The sequence below is a fragment of the Macaca mulatta genome, chromosome 20 (genome assembly GCF_049350105.2).
Source record: "Macaca mulatta isolate MMU2019108-1 chromosome 20, T2T-MMU8v2.0, whole genome shotgun sequence".
Classification (NCBI taxonomy): domain Eukaryota; kingdom Metazoa; phylum Chordata; class Mammalia; order Primates; family Cercopithecidae; genus Macaca; species Macaca mulatta.
This window is the reverse complement of record NC_133425.1, coordinates 29,822,447-29,840,008: the sequence shown is the minus strand read 5'-3', so window position 1 is coordinate 29,840,008 and position 17,562 is coordinate 29,822,447. Positions and strand designations below refer to the sequence as shown.

Sequence of the window (17,562 nt, the reverse complement as noted above, 5' to 3'; positions counted from 1 at the left end):
GCTTTTTAAAAGGAAACTGTTATTTTTAACAACATGGGTGAATCAATGAATCTAGAAGACATTATGCTAAATGAAGTAAGCCACAGAAAAACTACTTGAATTCATATACATGGAATCTAGAAAGTCAAACTCGGAAGCTGAAAGTAGAATGGGGGTTACCAGAGGCTTGGAGGTATGGGTAAGCAGGGAGACAAAGGGTACAACACTTCAGGTACAAGAAATGAGTTCTGGTAAGCCACTGCACAGCATGGTGACTATAGTTCATAAATATGCCAGACACAGTGGCATGCAGCCATAGTCCCAGCTAAGAGGCTGAGAGCAATAAGATCACTTAAGCCCAGGAGTTCGAGTCCAGCCTGAGCAACATAAGGAGACCCGTCTCCACCCATTTATGCCATGCTGAGTGTTCCATTACAGGTGTGACCCACCACGCTTACCCAGAATACACCATTCCTGAATGATTGAAGTCTGTCTTCAATCATTTTTTGTTTTTATTTTTGGTCTGGTAATTCACACACACAAAATTTGCAACCTCCAGCATAAAAGGGCTGAAGTAACATAAATTTCAAAATTTGCTAAGAGTGGTTTTATATGTTCTCATTCATGCTAATGATATAAAGTTACAGATACGTTACTTAGCCCGATTTGATTCCACAATATGTACGTGTACAGAAATAGGACATTGTACCCCATAAATATATGCAAGTCAACTGAAAATAAAATTTTCATAGCCAGACGCAGTGTCTCATATCTCTAATCCCAACACTCTGGGAGGCCAAAGTAGGAGAATCACTTGAGCCCAGAGCAGTTTTGAGACAACCCTGAGCAACATGGCAAGATCCCATCTCTACAGAAAATACAAAGTTAGCCAGTCATGGTGGCAGGTGCCTGTAGTCCCGTCCCAGCTACTCTGGAGGCTGAGGTGGGCGGATTGCTTGGGGGTGGAAGGCAGAGGTTGCAGTTGATCAAGATCACACCACTGCAATTCAGTCTAGGCGACAGAGTGACACACTGTCTCAAAAAAAATTTTTTTTTTTTCTTTAAAAAGGATGAGACTGGAAGTAGGAAGACTGGAAGTAGGAAGACATGCCTAAAGGTGATCAATGAGTCAAGTCTCACACGAGCTTAACTCCTGGTCAATCTACCCACCACTGACTTAACTGCAGCCCAGCATCCAAGTACTGAAACCCAGAAAGGCCTGGCACGAGATGGGGAAAAAAAGCTGATAGGGCTAACCGAAGACTACATCAAGGAAGGGGCAAACAGACCTACAGCACACCTCTCCCCACCCTCCTCACTTCCTAGTTAGCCTGTCCCAATTCCAACTCACAAAAATGGGGCACCTAATGCTTCAAGACAGATTTCAATCATTCAGTTAAGAGTATTCTGGGCTGGGCACGGTGGCTCACGCCTGTAATCCCAGCACTCTGGGAGGCCGAGGCAGGTGGATCACAAGGTCAGAAGATCAAGACCACGGTGAAACCCTGTCTCTACTTTAAAAAAAAAAAAAAAAAATTTGCCAGGCACGATGGTGGGCGTCTGTAGTCCCAGCTACTCAGGAGGCTGAGCTTGCAGTGAGCTGAGATTGTGCCACTGCACTCCAGCCTGGGCAACAGAGCGAGACTCCATCTCACAAAACAAAAGAGTATTCTGGCCAAGCACGGTGGGTCATACCTGTAATCCCAGTACTTTGGGAGGCTGGGGCAGGCAGGTCACTTGAGCCCAGTTCAAGACCAGCCTGGGCAACCCAGTGAAACCCTCCTAATTAAGAAAAAGAAAAAAAAAAAATTACCCAGGTATGGTAGCGAGGGAGCACCTGTAGTCCCAGCTACTCGGGAGGCTGAGGTGGGAGGTTGGCTTCAGAGGCACCAATGTTCTCTCGGCTGCTAGGTGTCTCTATCCGTTCTCCTGGAAAATGCCCCCAAACTGGACCTACCCACTGAACAGTCACTTGGGACCCTATTTCCTTTTAAGGCCAAGGCCAATCACATAAGCCATTTGAAGGGCACAGGAACTTGACACTAACGGTCCCAGTAATCAGGTCTTACAAGGAGCTTCAACCTCCTCCACTCCTGGAAGAAAGAGATCAGGGGACCACAACCAAAGCTAGAATCCTGATAGGCAAAGCACCAACAGTGAACTACTCAGAAATATCCTATCTGGCCATTTCAACTAAACATTTAACAAAGAAACCAACAGCAGCAGGGACAGGGACAGAACTGCCACATCCTTGTTCTCAGAGGACTTCTCTACATGTACCAAGTCAAAGCAATGCCTGGGAAGGCCCACTTGACAATCCTTCAACATGCCAGACTACTCTTAGCCTACTGTTGCTTAGAGAGCACTCCAATGCTGGCAGGGAAGGTAAACCTGCTATTCCTTTTAAAAGTCAGTTTCTTGGGAGGCCGAGGTGGGCGCATCACCTCGGGTGGGGAGTTCAAGACCAGCCTGACCATCATGGAGAAACCCTGTCTCTACTACAAATAGAAATAAACTAGCTGGGCATAGTGGCGCATGCCTGTAATCCCAGCTATCACTTGAACCCAGGAGGCAGAGGTTGCAGTGAGCCGAGAATGCGCCACTGCACTCCAGCCTAGGGACGAAGAGCAAAACTCCATCTCAAAAAATAAAGTCCTAGCTTCTGTGCCTCAAATCACCAAGATTCAAGGTTGCAGCAACTCTTCTGTAAAAACATACTTAGGGAACACACTTGAAAATTTGAGGACGGCCGGGTGCAGCAGCTCATGCCTGTAATCCCAGCACTTTGGGAGGCCAAGGCAGGTGGATCACCTGAGGTCAGGAATTGAGACCAGCCTGGTCAACATGGTGAAACCACATCTCTACTAAAAACACAAAAATTAGGTGGGCCTGTAGACCCAGCTACTCGGAAGGCTGAGGCAGGAGAATCGCTTGAACTCGCAAGGCGGAGGTTAGTGAGCCAAGAGTGCACTCTAGCCTGCATGACAGAGCAAGTCTCCAAAAATAAAAATTTGAGATGAAAGCACTTCCCAATTGGGGGTCCCCAGCACATTTATAAGCTATGTTTGTGATGGCAGCTGTCTTATAAACCAAGTTTGAAAACCCCGTTAACTAAAACCTTTTTGCTCTTGGGTTAATTTTATGCTCTGTGTAATTAAAATAAAAAGCATGCTTTAAAGTAACTGCTTGCCAGGTATGTGCAAGTTTTCAGCCACATGGTAAGAGACTGAAGGGCACTGCTCCAAGGTTTTAACTCACTGGCTGCAACCCCTTCTCCGCTCTATCACTCATTCCCTCAGGAGGGCCTTCCACCCTCCAATCAAAAACGATCAAGCCTAAAATCTCAAAATGTCAATGACCTCAAGCCCTCCGAGTACAGGCAGGATGTGAAAGTGACCCAGCCAGACCAGTCTCCTTACAGCAAGTATCTACCCAAACCCCATTCACCAGGGTAGCTACGAAGGGAGTCACTCACCTCCTTTAAATACAAGCAACTATCTCTACCTTCCTTTCGCAGAAAACCTTCCCCCCCTTCACCATCTCCGTTTCCCAAGTCTCTTATTGTAGCATCCTCTTAAGACCTAAGTAAACCAGTGTGGGATAGGAATTTGGCCTCTTCAGGATCTCCTGCATGATGGTTTCAAGTCAAAATGCCATAAAACGGAAATGGAGTCAAGAAATCTTGAGTAGGACTCACTTCCAGCTTTCCCATTTTCTGGTTCTGAGAGCCATGTAATTCACGTACTTCCTTCTCAGCCGTTAACTGTCTGGTCTCCCAGGGTTGACGATTAGATCCTGACTCCACAAACTCTGCAGCACTCAGCAGGCACTAAGTTACTCTCCCTGTGAAAGACCCAGAGTGGCTAAGCACTCTCCACCATGGTCAGATGTGAATACTGCCCCATTTAAATCTAATTTGTTTGAGCCTCACCATTAAATGTGCCAAAAGATGCAAGAGTTCTTAAAAAGTTCTTAAACTGCTGCAAATAAACTAAGACCAATATGCAAATAAATGTGGTAAAGGAAAAATTCCCCATAGCTGGGCAAATTTAGGCCAACACTCATGACATCCCATGTTCTTCATTTCTCATTTATACATCCAACTTTGCCCATGACAGGAAAGTTTCGTATCTGCTCTCAAGGGGTATCATTTGGCCTTCTCCCCTGGATTAAACACTGTATTCCAGTTCCTGCTGGGCAGGGTAATCTGAACAGGAAAACTCCCCACCTTCCTGATTGGGACATCATCAATCTTCCAGGATACTGAAGAGGGGGAAGAGGAACAAAATTTAACTAAAATGGTCATTTTTAATGGGAACCAGAGGTATAGTTACAATTACATAGTCCGACACAAAAAAACCCTTGGGTGATCAGGAATTGGAAGGTTACAAAATAACGAGGGTAACACTGGGTACAGGACAAAAAGCTGTTCCAGAATCTGGGAAGCCAGGCTAATTAATACGGCCTCTCCCTGCGATCCTGTCTGTGCTCACCCCTGCAAAAAAAAAAAAAAAAAATTAAGTATCCATTGTATTTGAGTTACCAGTCTCTCCAAGCCTAGATATCCTATCTGCCCCTCCTACCTAAATCAGCGAGTATCTTATCTCAAGTGGGTCTACAGATTCATTCCTCCTGAGTTAATTTTCCTTCCCTCTCCACTACTGGTTACAATCTCAGGTCCTTCCATCTAGCCCTCAAAATGAAACCACTTTCTCAACAAAACCCTGTTATCCTATGGCCTCTGTTCACCTGCTCTACTTTTTTATTCTGATTTAAAGTCTCACCTGGAATCCATCTTGCCAGGGCCAAAGCCGCCTCTGTCCCCACCACCCCGGCCCCCTCGGAAGCCTCCACGGTCCCCTCCGCGGCCCCGGTAGCCGCCTCGATCATAGCCTCCTCTGCCACCACGACGATCATCCCCGTAGTTTCCCCCTAGGACAAAAGAAGTAAGATCTATCATATTCCCATTCCCCTACCTTCCCCGAGCCTCCCTGCTGAAAAATTAAGGATTCTTTGGTCCCAGCTCCTTAGCAACAGGTCTGCCTTTCTTACCCATGTGAGAGCCACCTGGTCCCCCTCCTGGGCCATCTGGTTTAGGGGCCTTACACTGGTTGCATTCATTCCTCCAAGAGAAGTTCATATTCTCACAGGTGCTAAGGAGAAGGAAGACAATTAGTCTAGAGGAATGGGGAATAGACGAGACCTAGAAGTAGGAAAAAACTACCATGACTTTAGAGATACAGTGAGGAAACTGAGGCTTCAGAAAGACAAAAAGGCTTGCTTCTCAAAGCCAGGAACAAAAATCATTACTGAAACCCAATCCATTACCTTTCCCATTACATCAACCTTACCTAGGTAAGCTTTTGGCTAAATCTGACCCCAACAGTGTGGCCTTGACATTTACTTCTTTGGAAAACACGCACACACCTCATTACCATAATATCAAAGAGCAGGCATGTGAGAGAACTAAGAAAAAAATTTAAGTTTCACTCACGGATTAGGACACTTCCAGTCACCAGCTCGCTGCTGTCCTCCACCGCCACCACCTCCACTGGGAAATCCTCCCCGGCCACCACCACCACTGCCACCACCTCCATAGCCTCCACGGCCCATGGGTCCTAATGCAGATAAAACAAGTATGGGTCTGCTCCCCCTCCAAGTTTGGTAAACCTAACCCATTCCATGCAAGCCTTTACCATCTTCTCTACTCTCATCACCCCCCTTTGCACCAACAGCAGGTAGCTCCTCACCTCCTCGCCCTCGGCCTCCACGACCATTGCCACCACCCCGATTAAAGTCTGCCCGGCGAGTAGCAAATGAGACCTTGATAGGATTTCCGGAGAATTCTTTACCTAGAGAAATAAAAAAGTATCAAGAGACTTTAAATGCAAGAAACATTAATCCAAAAATACAAGATAAGCGTGCCTTTCTCAAATGGTTTATAATCTACTGACTCATAAGCAAAAATGAGACTATTTGAAACCGCAGCTAAAGTGCCGGAAGACTCAAATGAACCCTCAAACTATGACTTGCTTCCTATGACTTGCTGCCCTATATCCTCAGCCCCACCTCTGCCAGCCTTCTCATACATACCATCAAACCAGTCAATAGCTGCTTTAGCGGAAGGTGGGTCATCAAAAGAGACCGTTGCCTCTCCCTTCAGCTTGCCAGTCTCCCTGTCTGTGTACAAATTAATCATGGGCTGTCCCGTTTTCTTGTTTGTCTGAAGAAAGCAAAATGAGGTAACATCAATTTTATTTTATTTTTTTTTTCTTTTTTTTTTTTTTTTGAGACAGCGTCTCGCTCTGCCGCCCAGGCTGGAGTGCAGTGGCGTGATCTTGGCTCACTGCAAGCTCCGCCTCCCAGGTTCACGCCATTCTCCTGCCTCAGCCTCCCGAGTAGCTGGGACTACAGGCGCCCGCCACCTCGCCCGGCTAGTTTTTTTGTATTTTTTAGTAGAGACAGGGTTTCACTGTGTCAGCCAGGATGGTCTCGATCTCCTGACCTCGTGATCCGCCCGTCTCGGCCTCCCAAAGTGCTGGGATTACAGGCTTGAGCCACCGCGCCCGGCCGGTAACATCAATTTTAAAGGCTACAGTACTCCCTTTCCATATTCTTCCTCTAGAACATGAGGTTTATCATTCCCAAACTTCAGCTCCCCTCTTCCTAGTTACTTCGTCCTACCTCACATGTAAACCTCCATTGAGGAAAACTGTCTTTCCCTCCAATATTGAAGGATAAAACTAAAAGTTACTATAAAGTACAAATTTCAGAGTTTAGGGCATTCTTATCAGTTATACTTTTCGTGTTAAGATAGAACTTCTTTTAGAAAACAGTAACTAAGGCTCTTTCCTCAACAAATTAAGCTGGCAACAACCATTAAGATTTGTTTTTACTGCTGGCAACCATTAAAGACTTGCTTTTACTAATGTGTGAAATCCAAAAGCCTGCAACACTGACAGAAAGCACCCACTCCGCTCCACAAGTACCTTAATAATACCAATCTGCTTGAAGTAATCAGCCACAGACTCAATTGTAACATTCTCACCCAGGCCTTGCACAAAGATGGTGTTGTTGTCTGAATTATCCTGTTCTGCTTGTTGAACAGAGAAGAAAATGCGAATGTGAAAAGGTAAAATAAATGACATAGGAAAAAACCTAAAGCACCTAGTATCCATCAAGCAACTCATATTATTTGGTTTATGAAGACAACTGAAAAATCCACATCCCTTTTGAGTCCCTATATGCCACCCACGCTGATAAATTTCAAATTTAGTTTGAAAATTATCCTTTGAAACATGTTAACACACAGTATACAGTATGGAAACACGGGCTCAGGAGTGAAATGCCCAAGACCACACAAAAAAGCCCATCAGTATTTATCAACTTCCAGTTGAAGGTCCCGAATTAAGAGACCCATTTTACATTCAAATCTAGTACACAAACATCAATACAATCTAAACAAGAGTTCAATGCTTTACTTCTTGTGGTCTGGTCTTTCATTCACTAGTTTTTATTTATCAGCTTGGACATGATCCACATTTTTAAAAAACCACTGCTGTAAAAACCATCTGAGTGTGGTGCAGACACATCAACATCACTAGGGACTTCTTAGAAAGGTAGGTTTTCAGGGTCATCTCAGACCTTCTAAATCGCTGGGGGTGGAACCCGCAAGCCAGGTATTTCTGAGAAATACTTAATAATGAATACTTCTCACTGCTAGCTAAGGATACACCTAACTCCCTTCCTTCTCTATCCCCTTTTTTTCAGTTTCCTTTTTATAATAGTTTCAAAGAATATCCAGGCAAAGTCTTGATACCACTTTAGCCACTCTTCATGCCACCACCTGTGAACTCACCGGAGTCATGACGTGATCCTTGGTCCCGAGGGCCTTAAGTGACATGGAAAAAAAGAACAAAAAAAAAACAAAAACAAGGAAGAGGAGCTGTTAGTCAACAGGAAAAAATGGACAAGGAAAAAAATCAACACCAAATCCAAACTTGTAAAATATCATGTAAGTGCTCACAGCCTCACTCCAAACCCTTTCCTGGGTCGCCTGCCCGGAGAAAATTCTAGGCAGGCCCCTTAAGATCTGTAACTTGAGTCTCCACAGAGACAACTCCACACTTCAGAAAATGCTGCCTCCCCCAGCTCAAGCTGGGAAATGTCCTCAGCACAGATGGCAGGGGAAAGGGAGACCCATTAAAGTGAACAAACCAACTCAGCTTGGCCCAGTTCTCTCACCCGAGAGAAGAGAGATGGGCTCGCCACCAGCCATGAGATGTGCATCCATCCAGTTTCTCCCAACTTTACCAAAGACACTTATCCCTTGTGGAACAATTTTTAATTTCATCTTTAGAAACCATCCTTAAAACCGTGTTATGTTTCCCCAAAACCACATGAAAATAAAAACCATACATAATAGCTATTGTATTTTTTAAGCATGTCCCAGGGAACAGACCAGAAATCTTACTTTCGTAATGCAGCCTCTATTTTGTTTTTCCAGAGACCATCTTTGACCAATGTTTATCTGAATTCGCCATATATAAATATTGTACCCACACGCAATGACACCTAAGTTATGAACCCAAGCCTTTGGCTTTAAATGTTGAGACAAATCAAGAAACCTTTTGTTAGTTAACCAAACCAGAAAAGTTCCAGCTTACTGGGAGACTTCTCAAATTTGTCATTTTTCCATGAATTCAGTTTGTGCTGTTTAAGACCTTCCTGGTCCATGAATTCAGTTTGTGCTGTTTAAGACCTGGTTATTTCCCATGAGCCACACATGCTTCCAATCTTTCTTGAAGTAGTGCACATGTTCCTTCCCAGAGCTAGTTTCTATTTGCCCATCTGAGTTAAGTCCATATACATAGAATTGCATTCATTGACACCATTCCGTACTTTATAAAGGTATACCAACTTCACCATTCTTAGGGCAATGTTACATCCCTCTTCCAGAATTAAAACATTTGGAGGTTGTCTCCCACTCTCACACACACACAAGCCTTGGACACAATGATCAAAAGGATCCTAAAGTCAAGATGGCACCACGTGTTCCAGCACGCACTCTCCAGTTTCTCATGATGATGGTCACTAAGTGCCAGGTGTGGCAACAGCCCTGTCCAAGGCCTACTAAACCCCTCTTATTAACCTGGGGCAAACCCATTTGGTAAAAGACGACTATTGAATCTTACCCCTGCCTGCTCCAGGTTAGCACACACCAGGCAACAGGTGGCATTCTACCCTACCCCTTTATGGAGGTGGTTCTGGACACCTCAAAACCTTTGACATTTAAATTAACACGCTAAGACATCTGCAAATGAACAATCAGACAAAGCATTGCTGGGAGTTGGGAATTTTGGAAACTCTGTTCACTTACCACCAAATTTATTGAAGCCACCACGGTCACTTCCGCTGGAGAAGACAAGTTAGAAGAAAGGACATGAAGCTTCCAACGGCTACAAAAGGGTGTTTTTTGATTTTGTTTAACATTTCCCAAACACAGGTAGGTGTTTTTGGAAAAAGATACAAGTGGCTACTAAAATACATCCCTTCCTGACCACCCCTTGTCTGACCTTTGAGCATGTCACACACACGTGTGCAATTTCTCAGACACAGTTTATAAAGATTTTGCTTTAAAAGGTTATGTATCTATTTCCTCTGGAAAAAAATGACCCATTTTCCTTGGTCGTTCTTCCGATGGAGCAGATGTTTTTTTTTCCTCTTGTCGCAAGTGGTTGACAACCAAGTAGTTGGTTTAAAAACCCTACCCCAATTTACCCAGAAGACATTTCACACCAGGCTGGGGTAGCCTTGAACACACTTTTGTGGTTTTTGCTTTGAAAGCAGCAAGCAGACCCAACCCCATTCCATAAAAAGTCAAAACCAAAGGCAACTTCCCCTTAAAGCAAGACAAACTTAGCTAAGCTCTGTCCTAACTACTGAGCTGTTTTTAATCTCCCCCAACCCCCGGGGTCACCCCTTCTACACTGCGAGAAGAGCGGAGTATTTTGCAATGTCACCTTTCATACCTGTGGCACATAAAATGCAGAGCAAGTTAACAGTCACATAACAGTTGTTTTTCTTTTTAAAGTTTTGCATTAAACACACGCACACAACAGAGTTTTCCTCATTTTTGTACGTTTTTGAGATTGCCCCCACCCACCTCTGCATACTTACCATATCCAAACTCAGTTTAAAAATCTACTTTTTCCAAAAACAGTTACACTGACATTCCTGCCCTTTTTCAAGGGAGACAGAGTAGGGTCCTTCAAATCGTATTTACCGACAGATTTGACAACTGTTTTAACATCAAATCTAAGGTTTTACTTCAAATCAACTTCAGCAGGAAGGAAAGAAGGTCCAGTTGGACAAGCTGATGAATTTTAAGTAACCAGGGTAAGGCAGACAGTGGAACAACTAGGTGGGAGACCACTGTCAAGCATATTTTTGCCCAAAAGGTCTGCACACTTCAGTCAGTTGGTCCCATAAACCAAGTCACACCCAAAATCAATGTCGGTCAAATTGGTGCAAATCAAGCTCGTGGATTCAAATGACTACAGAAAACGGGAAGAGTAACCAATTCCTGGAAGCTGAAGTCAGGTTAACCATTACCAACTCCCTAGAGGACACACGGGAACACACATACCAAGTTTCCCTACTATTTCCCAGGAGTGGGTTCATCGGTTTCCCTTGCAGAGAAAGAAGTCTTCACTTCCATGTTTCTTGCCTAGGATATCAATGACTCCAATCCATACGTATTGGAAATCTATGTATGATTTCTTTTTTTTGGAAACAAGTATCAATACTCAAAATCTCTATTCGGTGGTATGGATGGGAGTTCAGGCTCCCAAATTCTCACAAAAATAAAATGGGGATGTAAAAAGAAAATCACTGCCCCCAAATCAAAGCCCTCACAGATCCCCCAGACAACAAGAATACTAAACCATGCATTAGGGACTGGCTTCAGGGAGATTCATGCAATCCTCCACACTCCCCACCAAAGATACTCCCTGGCTCATGAGACACCTACCCCATGCCACCTCTGCCTCCACGGCCACCTCCACGACCTCTGGGTTCATAGCCACCACTGCTGCGGTTGTAACCACCACCACCGCCGCCGCCACCACTGCTGCCGCCCCTGCCACGGCCTCCACGGTCCTGCTGTCCGTAGCCACTGCCGCCTCCACCACTCTGGTCTTGATTGCCATAACCACCACCACCACCACCACTGCTGCCGCCGCCACCGCCGCCGCCGCCACCACCACCACCACTCATGGAGGATTGATCTTGGCCATAGCTACCTGTGAGAAAAAAAAGGATGGTTTAAAAAAAAAAATTGTAAAGTAGCACAAAAAGGTATGACAAGTGCCAGGCAATGAAGTACAAAAGAAATTAAAAAGACAGCTAGGAAATAAAACAGGAACCCTTTTAGGCTAAAACAGAATACAAATCCTTATAGAAAATGGGCTGCAGACAAAGCTGAGGACATCTCACCTCCACCTCCACTACCACTGCTGCTGCTGTTGTACTGGTTCTGCTGTCCATAGCCCTGAGGGGGATTATAGCTTTGCTGCTGTCCATAGCTTTGCTGCTGTCCACCATAGCTAGGCTGCTGGCCGTAGCCCCCACTCGGGGGCTGCCCATAGCTGCTGGTCTGAGAACTGCTACCGTAACTAAGGAAAACAAACAAAAAACACAATCACAATCCCAGCATACCCCCCCAATTTCCTTTTAGTGGATTCCATTCTCTGTACTCAACACAGGCTCCCCTACCCCAATTACACCTCTAAACTGCTCCTACTGCTGCTGGTCCCTTTATCATTCCTCATCAATTCACCCCTCTTTTCAAGCCTTCCCCGACATCGACACCACCGTACCTTCCCGAGGTGCTGCTGGGAGTTGGCTGCTGGCCATAGCCAGGGTAGGAGGACTGCTGCCCATAAGAAGATTGGGAGCTCTGGCTACTGCCATAGCCGCCAGTCGAGCCATATCCCTGGGGAGCTGACTGAGTTCCATAGCCTGCTACAAGAAAAAAGAAGTCACAAAAGCCACCAGGAAAAAGAAAATGTAAGAAATGTGTTAAAACATATACAACCTAATACCTATACCCAAAAAGTCAGCCTTTCAGAAGCTGTTCATAATCTTGCAACTCATAAAGATAGTTACCCTCCTTTCAAAGCCCAAAGTTAATGCTCCAACTTCTATCCTAAGACAGTTCCAATTTAACCCCGCCAACCCCAACACCCTCTAATCCCAAGCCCAAGGATTCCTGTTAACAGCACTGTGATATGCAGCTGTGCATGCAGTTACGTACAGGACAACCACCTTTCTTAGTTACACTTCAGGACCTTGGGGCAAATCCCACCTCCTTATGTATCACATGATTTCATACATTTGTTTCAAGCATAACCATTTTCTCCATTTAAGAATTGGCCTAAAACTGGTTCTCCCGTTAGAAAATATGCTCTTTCATGCTGAGATGGGAAATGAGAGTCATAAAAATTAAAAGCCAAAGAAAACAAATGTAAACAGAATCACAAACCAAAAAACATTTTTGTTTTTTGAGATGGGGCCGCAATACACTGCCCAGGCTGGAATGCAGTCGCTGTTCAGTCACTATCATAGCTCACTGCAGCCCCAAACTCCTGAACTCAAGGGATCCTCCTGCCTCAGACTCCTCAGTAGCTGGGACTACAGGTGTGCCACAATGCCCTGTAAAGGACTCAGATCCCAAAGAGTTTTAAGAATTATACACTCATTTAGGGAAAAGAAATATGGAAGAGTTTCAACACTTCAGTCCTGCTCAGGTTTAAGAAAAGGGACATTCAGGGCGTGATGGCTCACACCTGTAATCCCAGCACTTTGGGAGACTGACGCAGGTGGATCACAAGGTCAGGAGTTCTAGACCAGCCTATCGAACATGGTGAAACCCCATCTCTACTAAAAATACAAAAATCAGTAGGGCGTGGTAGCAGGTGCCTGTAATCCCAGCTACTCAGGAGGCTGAGGCAGGGGAATTGTTTGAACCCGGGAGGCGGATGTTGCAGTGAGCTGAGATAGCACCATTGCACTCCAGCCTGGGCAACAGGATGAGACTCCGTCTCCCAAAGAAAAAGAAAAAAAAGAAAAGCAATATTCAGAAAGAGCAGGAAGAGGTGACCTGCTGAGAAAGACTCACTGCTCTGGCTCTGGCCGTAAGAAGAATAGCTGCTCTGGCCATAGCCTGAAGTGTCCGTGGACTGGCTGTAACCGCTGTAACTCTGCTGTCCGTAGGGCTGACTGCTCTGCTGGGAATAGCCCTGCCCAGGCTGGGTGGGGTAGGCCCCATAGCTAGATGAAAGGAAAACCAGCGTGATCAGAAAACACAGCTTGACCACCCTTCCCCTCTACAAACTCTGGAAGCCCAAAAACAGCACTCACCTTTGGGTTGCTTGTTGGGTATAATCTGCAAAAAAAAAAAAAATACAATCATATTATCTTCAGCCGCCACTCTGAAACAGTTGAATTAAAGCTAAATTCCTTAACTCAAGCACTGATGAATAAATAGGACCACACAGGCCAGGTGCGGTGGCTCACGCCTATAATCCCAGCACTTTGGGAGGCCGAGGTGGATGGATCACTTGGGGTCAGGAATTCCAACCAACATGAAGCCCCATCGCTAATAAAAATACAAAAAATTAGCCGGGTATGGTGGCGCACGCCTGTAATCCCAGCTATTTGGGAGGCTGAAGCAGAAGAATCGCTTGAACCCGTGAGACAGAGGTTGCAGATCGCGCCACTGCACTCCAGCGTGGGCGACAGAGCGAGACTCCGTCTCAAAAAAAAAAAAAAAAAAAAAAAAAGCATCACGTTTCAATAAAGGGCATAAAATTCCCCCATTGAGACACTGGTTGAGAAGAGTAGCAAACTGGCCTATCAGCCAAGTGTTCTTACAAAAAAGAAAAAGTGAAGAAAATGCAAGTTTCTACAGAGTCCCAGAAGCCTTAACCGTTGGAAAAACCAAGGTCTTGGTGGACAGCCACAACTTTCTGCAAGACCAATTCATGTCAGTGATTGCTCTAAAACATCGCGCATTCGCTTCATCCACTCTATGACAAAGCCATTATTGCCAGGAGTCAAAACAGACTAACTCGCTCCCAAAGTCGTAGAGCTACCAAGTAGCACAGGTTTGAATTCGAGCAGTGTTCAGATTGTGGCCTCTACTCTCTCAGCCCAGACCCACAGAAGAATGTCTCAAAAAAGGCCATTCTTCACTCTTTGACCAATTCCGGAGAAGTAGTGGGCTTTTTAGTGCAAAGCCAGAGAATCAAGAGCCCTTGGACCCCAAATGACAGAGATCATCCAAGTGCTCGCCTTAAGAGGCCAAAGTCAACAGGTACTCGAGTCCCCAGCCGTGGGGCTCCAGATGGTTCTGTTTTCTCATCTACCCTGCCTTCCCCCGGGCGAACCAAAAGCAACGAAAGCCCTTTTGAAACGCCCCACTTTAAATACACGAACAAGATCAACTCATCCTCCCAGCGCAGGAAACGCGGCGCTTCCCCCGCAGGAAAAGGGAAAGGACCAGGAGAGGGTGTGGCCTCGACGGCTGTTATTCTCCGTCCCAATCTCAGAAAAAAGAAATTTAGACCAGGAGCGGAAGCTCACGCCTGTAATCCCGACACTTCGGGAGGCCGAGAAGGGCGGATCACCTGAGGCCAGCAATTCGAGACGGGCCTGACCAACATGGTGAAACCCCGTCTTTACTAAAAAACACAAAGATTAGCCGGGCTGTGGTGGCAGGCGCCTGTAATCCCAACTACTAAGGAGGCTGAGGCAGGAGAATCACTTGAACCCAGGAGGCGGACATTGCAGCAAGCTGAGATCGCACCACTGCACTCCAGCCTGGGCGACAGAGGGAGATCTTGACTCAAAAAAAAAAAAAAAAATGGGGCGGGAAAAACTCTCGGGCCAGGTCACCGAGTCCGTTGGTGGATCCACGACCACCTCCTCCAAACCGTTAAGCCGGAGCGCGGCCCAGATACCGAGCCTCCGCCCCCAGCCGCGTGGCAACCGAGGCGGGAATGGAGCTGTCCCGCCCCTTCGCGAAAGACCAGAGGAACAAGGCTCACACCGGACGCGCGCCGCCAAGTCTTCCGCGAAGGGTCTCGCGACAAAAAGCTGAACCGACACGAGGCGGGGAAGGGGTACCCGCACCGCGAAGGGGGAGGGGCCCGCAGAGCGCGTGCGCACCGCGAGTGCCCGGATGCAGCACTGCGACAAAGCGGGCCTGAGCGCGGGGCCGGGAGTTGGGGGAGGCGAGGCCACGGAAACCGGGCATTTTCCACCCTCACCTGATGCTTCAAGCCCCTAAGAAGCGTCCCTCCCAACGACCACCCCAAGCAAACGGACTGCGAAGAGAAGACTTGCCGCCCCGCGCGCGAGGGCCAGAGGAGCGAAACAAAATGGCGACACCAGCCTCCTCCAGTTACCCCTCTCCGCGGTTTCCCGCCACAGGGGCGCGAAAGAATCCCACACAGGATCGCCACCCCGGTCCCACCGAAAATGAAAAGCCTAGGTGGGAGGCCTCGGCCCGGTACGCCGCCGCCGCCTCGCGCCCTTACCTACCGTTTGAGGCCATGTCGGCGCACGCGCGCACAGCCAAGCAAGCAACAAGATTCCAACAACGCAGAGCACCGACGCCTGGAGGACTGAGCAGCCCCGCCTCCTGCGTCGAAGCTTAAGTAGGTCCCGCCGCCTACGCACCGCGCAGGCGCGCACCAAACGCGGAAGAGCAGGGGGAGGCAGGAAAGCGCTCCGCCCCCTTCCTAGCGTAGGTAGAGGTTCCGAGCATGCAGATGGGAAACGAGTTAACTAGAATCATGCAAATACTATACATAATGATATTTTTGGGGGAAGAACCCCTCTCTCCTCGGCAGGACTAGCCCACGATCTAACTCCACCCCCATGAAGGCACAGTGGTACGGCCTGAGTGCCCGCTGGGGGCGGGGCGGGGCGGGGCCGGGCGGCTGGGGACGAAACTGGAGTCACCGCCGGGAGTCGCGGGGTGGAACCGACATTCCTGTGGCCGGGCCTCTTCGCTGGGCCCCGCTTTCACCCAGGACGGCGAGCTCCTGCCCTCCGCCCTCTTGCCGCTGTATGGGGCGCCTTGTCCCCGCGGCTCCAGCCTCCCTCGTCGTCAGCACACTGGCCCTGCGCCCTGGTGTTGACTTCGTCGTCTTTCGGGGTTGCCTTGCTTTTCGGCCTTTCTGGGGTTCGGGAATTATGACGTTTGACCTGAAAGACAGCAGGGATTTCGGCCGGGACCCCTGAGCGCCGAGCTGGTCCAGCACTGGGCTCTCACCCGGACCCTCGCGGCTTTGCCCCTGGGGAGCCGCGGGGCGGAGCAGTCCAGGCCATCCTTGGGACAAGAGAGGGTTGGCCTCAGATGAAGGGCCCCCCAGCCTTTGCTCAGGGACCTCCTTTTTATTTTTCTGAAGCCCTACCAGGGAACCAGTGGCGATCCCAGAAATAAAACGTGTACAAGGCTTAAGTGGTTTCAAAATGCACAGATAATTTCCTTCTCATCAGTCTTACGAAGGAGGTAAACATATCTCCGTTTTCTACATAAGAAAAGTGAGACTCAGAGACCCAAGTAATTGTGCCTGATTACAGGGCAGCTAAGAGGAGTCGTGATTCGAATCCAGGTCTTGTAACTGCAAAACCTCTTTTTGGTGGCATGAATGCTAGAGTGTTTGGTTGCCTTTCCACTTCCTGTGAGAGCAAAAGCAGAAAGAAAAATTCAAATTAACTTGCAACTTGCACTTTCATCAGCCTTGCCTGGAGAAGGCAATTTGAAACTACTGAACAAAGCAAGACAAAAGACGTTAATTCCTGATACATACGCATGCAGGTTTTCCTTCCCAACTTAACTTTCAGCGGGATTCCGGAAGGTCTTTTGAGGGTTGGACCTTTCCTTCTAGAGAAACAATGAGGGCCATGTCCTGGGCCCCCCCCAGCAAATTAAGCCCCACTAAGCCCTTGACTTCAGCCCTGATGGCCCTGAATACGCCAATATCCACCCCACCCGCGTTGGAAGGAGAGTTCAACTCTCCAGTGAGAGCAAAAGAAAGGAAGTCCACCCTCATTCATGCATTAAGTCACAAATATTTATTTAGCACCTAGTATGTTCCAGGCACTGTTCTGGGCACTGGGTATGCATTAGTGTACAAAGCAGATGAAGCTAACATTTAATAATAAAGCTGACCGGGCGCGGTGGCTCACGCCTGTAATCCCAGCACTTTGGGAGGCCGAGGCGGGCAGATCATGAGGTCAGAAGTTTGAGACCAACCTGGCCAATGTGGTGAAACTCCGTCTCTACTAAAAACACAAAAATTAGCCGGGCATGGTGGCACGCACCTGTAATCGCAACTACTCACGAGGATGAGACGGGAGAATCGCTTTGAGACGGGAGAATCGCTTAAACCCAGTAGGCGGAGGTTGCAGTGAGCCAAGACGTGCCATTGCACTCCAGCCTGGGCGACAGAGGAAGACTCTGTCTCAAACAAATAATAAAGCTGACATTTAATAATGATATACATTGTG

General features: G+C 47.3%; 2 protein-coding genes across 13 annotated transcripts in view; one reads left to right on the top strand and one right to left on the bottom strand.

The window, feature by feature from the left end:
* FUS (FUS RNA binding protein) lies at nucleotides 1-15,674 on the bottom strand. 12 transcript variants are annotated; one of them, XM_077985922.1, is made up of 15 exons: nucleotides 15,586-15,674; nucleotides 13,402-13,426; nucleotides 13,142-13,311; nucleotides 11,859-12,000; nucleotides 11,469-11,654; nucleotides 11,012-11,278; nucleotides 9,359-9,393; nucleotides 7,838-7,870; nucleotides 6,969-7,072; nucleotides 6,073-6,202; nucleotides 5,730-5,831; nucleotides 5,474-5,597; nucleotides 5,032-5,132; nucleotides 4,764-4,911; nucleotides 4,268-4,474 (listed from the first exon to the last, which is right to left on the bottom strand). In XM_077985922.1, the coding sequence occupies exons 1-15, from the start codon at nucleotides 15,596-15,598 to the stop codon at nucleotides 4,435-4,437; spliced, it is 1,620 nt and encodes a 539-aa protein (XP_077842048.1). In that variant the 5' UTR covers nucleotides 15,599-15,674; the 3' UTR covers nucleotides 4,268-4,434. The 12 variants fall into 12 exon arrangements, with proteins under 12 accessions (XP_077842056.1, XP_077842048.1, XP_014981481.3 ...); XM_015125995.3 differs by having other exon boundaries at nucleotides 11,012-11,282; nucleotides 11,476-11,654; XM_077985923.1 differs by having other exon boundaries at nucleotides 11,859-12,003; nucleotides 13,160-13,311.
* PRSS36 (serine protease 36) overlaps nucleotides 15,196-17,562 on the top strand; it is a 44,491-nt gene continuing 42,124 nt past the window's right edge. Inside the window, exon 1 of the mRNA XM_077985917.1 lies at nucleotides 15,196-15,701. The gene's annotated coding sequence lies outside the window, so the exon portion shown is untranslated. The remainder of the gene's footprint in view (nucleotides 15,702-17,562) is intronic.

Excerpts from the sequence above, each read along its gene's own strand:
- FUS (XM_077985922.1), bottom strand. Across the intron at positions 9,394-11,011 it reads GGAGGCAGAGGTGGCATGGG|CGGAAGTGACCGTGGTGGCT; the intron begins GTAGGTGTCTCA and ends TGTCTTCTCCAG. Across the intron at positions 6,203-6,968 it reads AGCAGATTGGTATTATTAAG|ACAAACAAGAAAACGGGACA; the intron begins GTACTTGTGGAG and ends TGCTTTCTTCAG.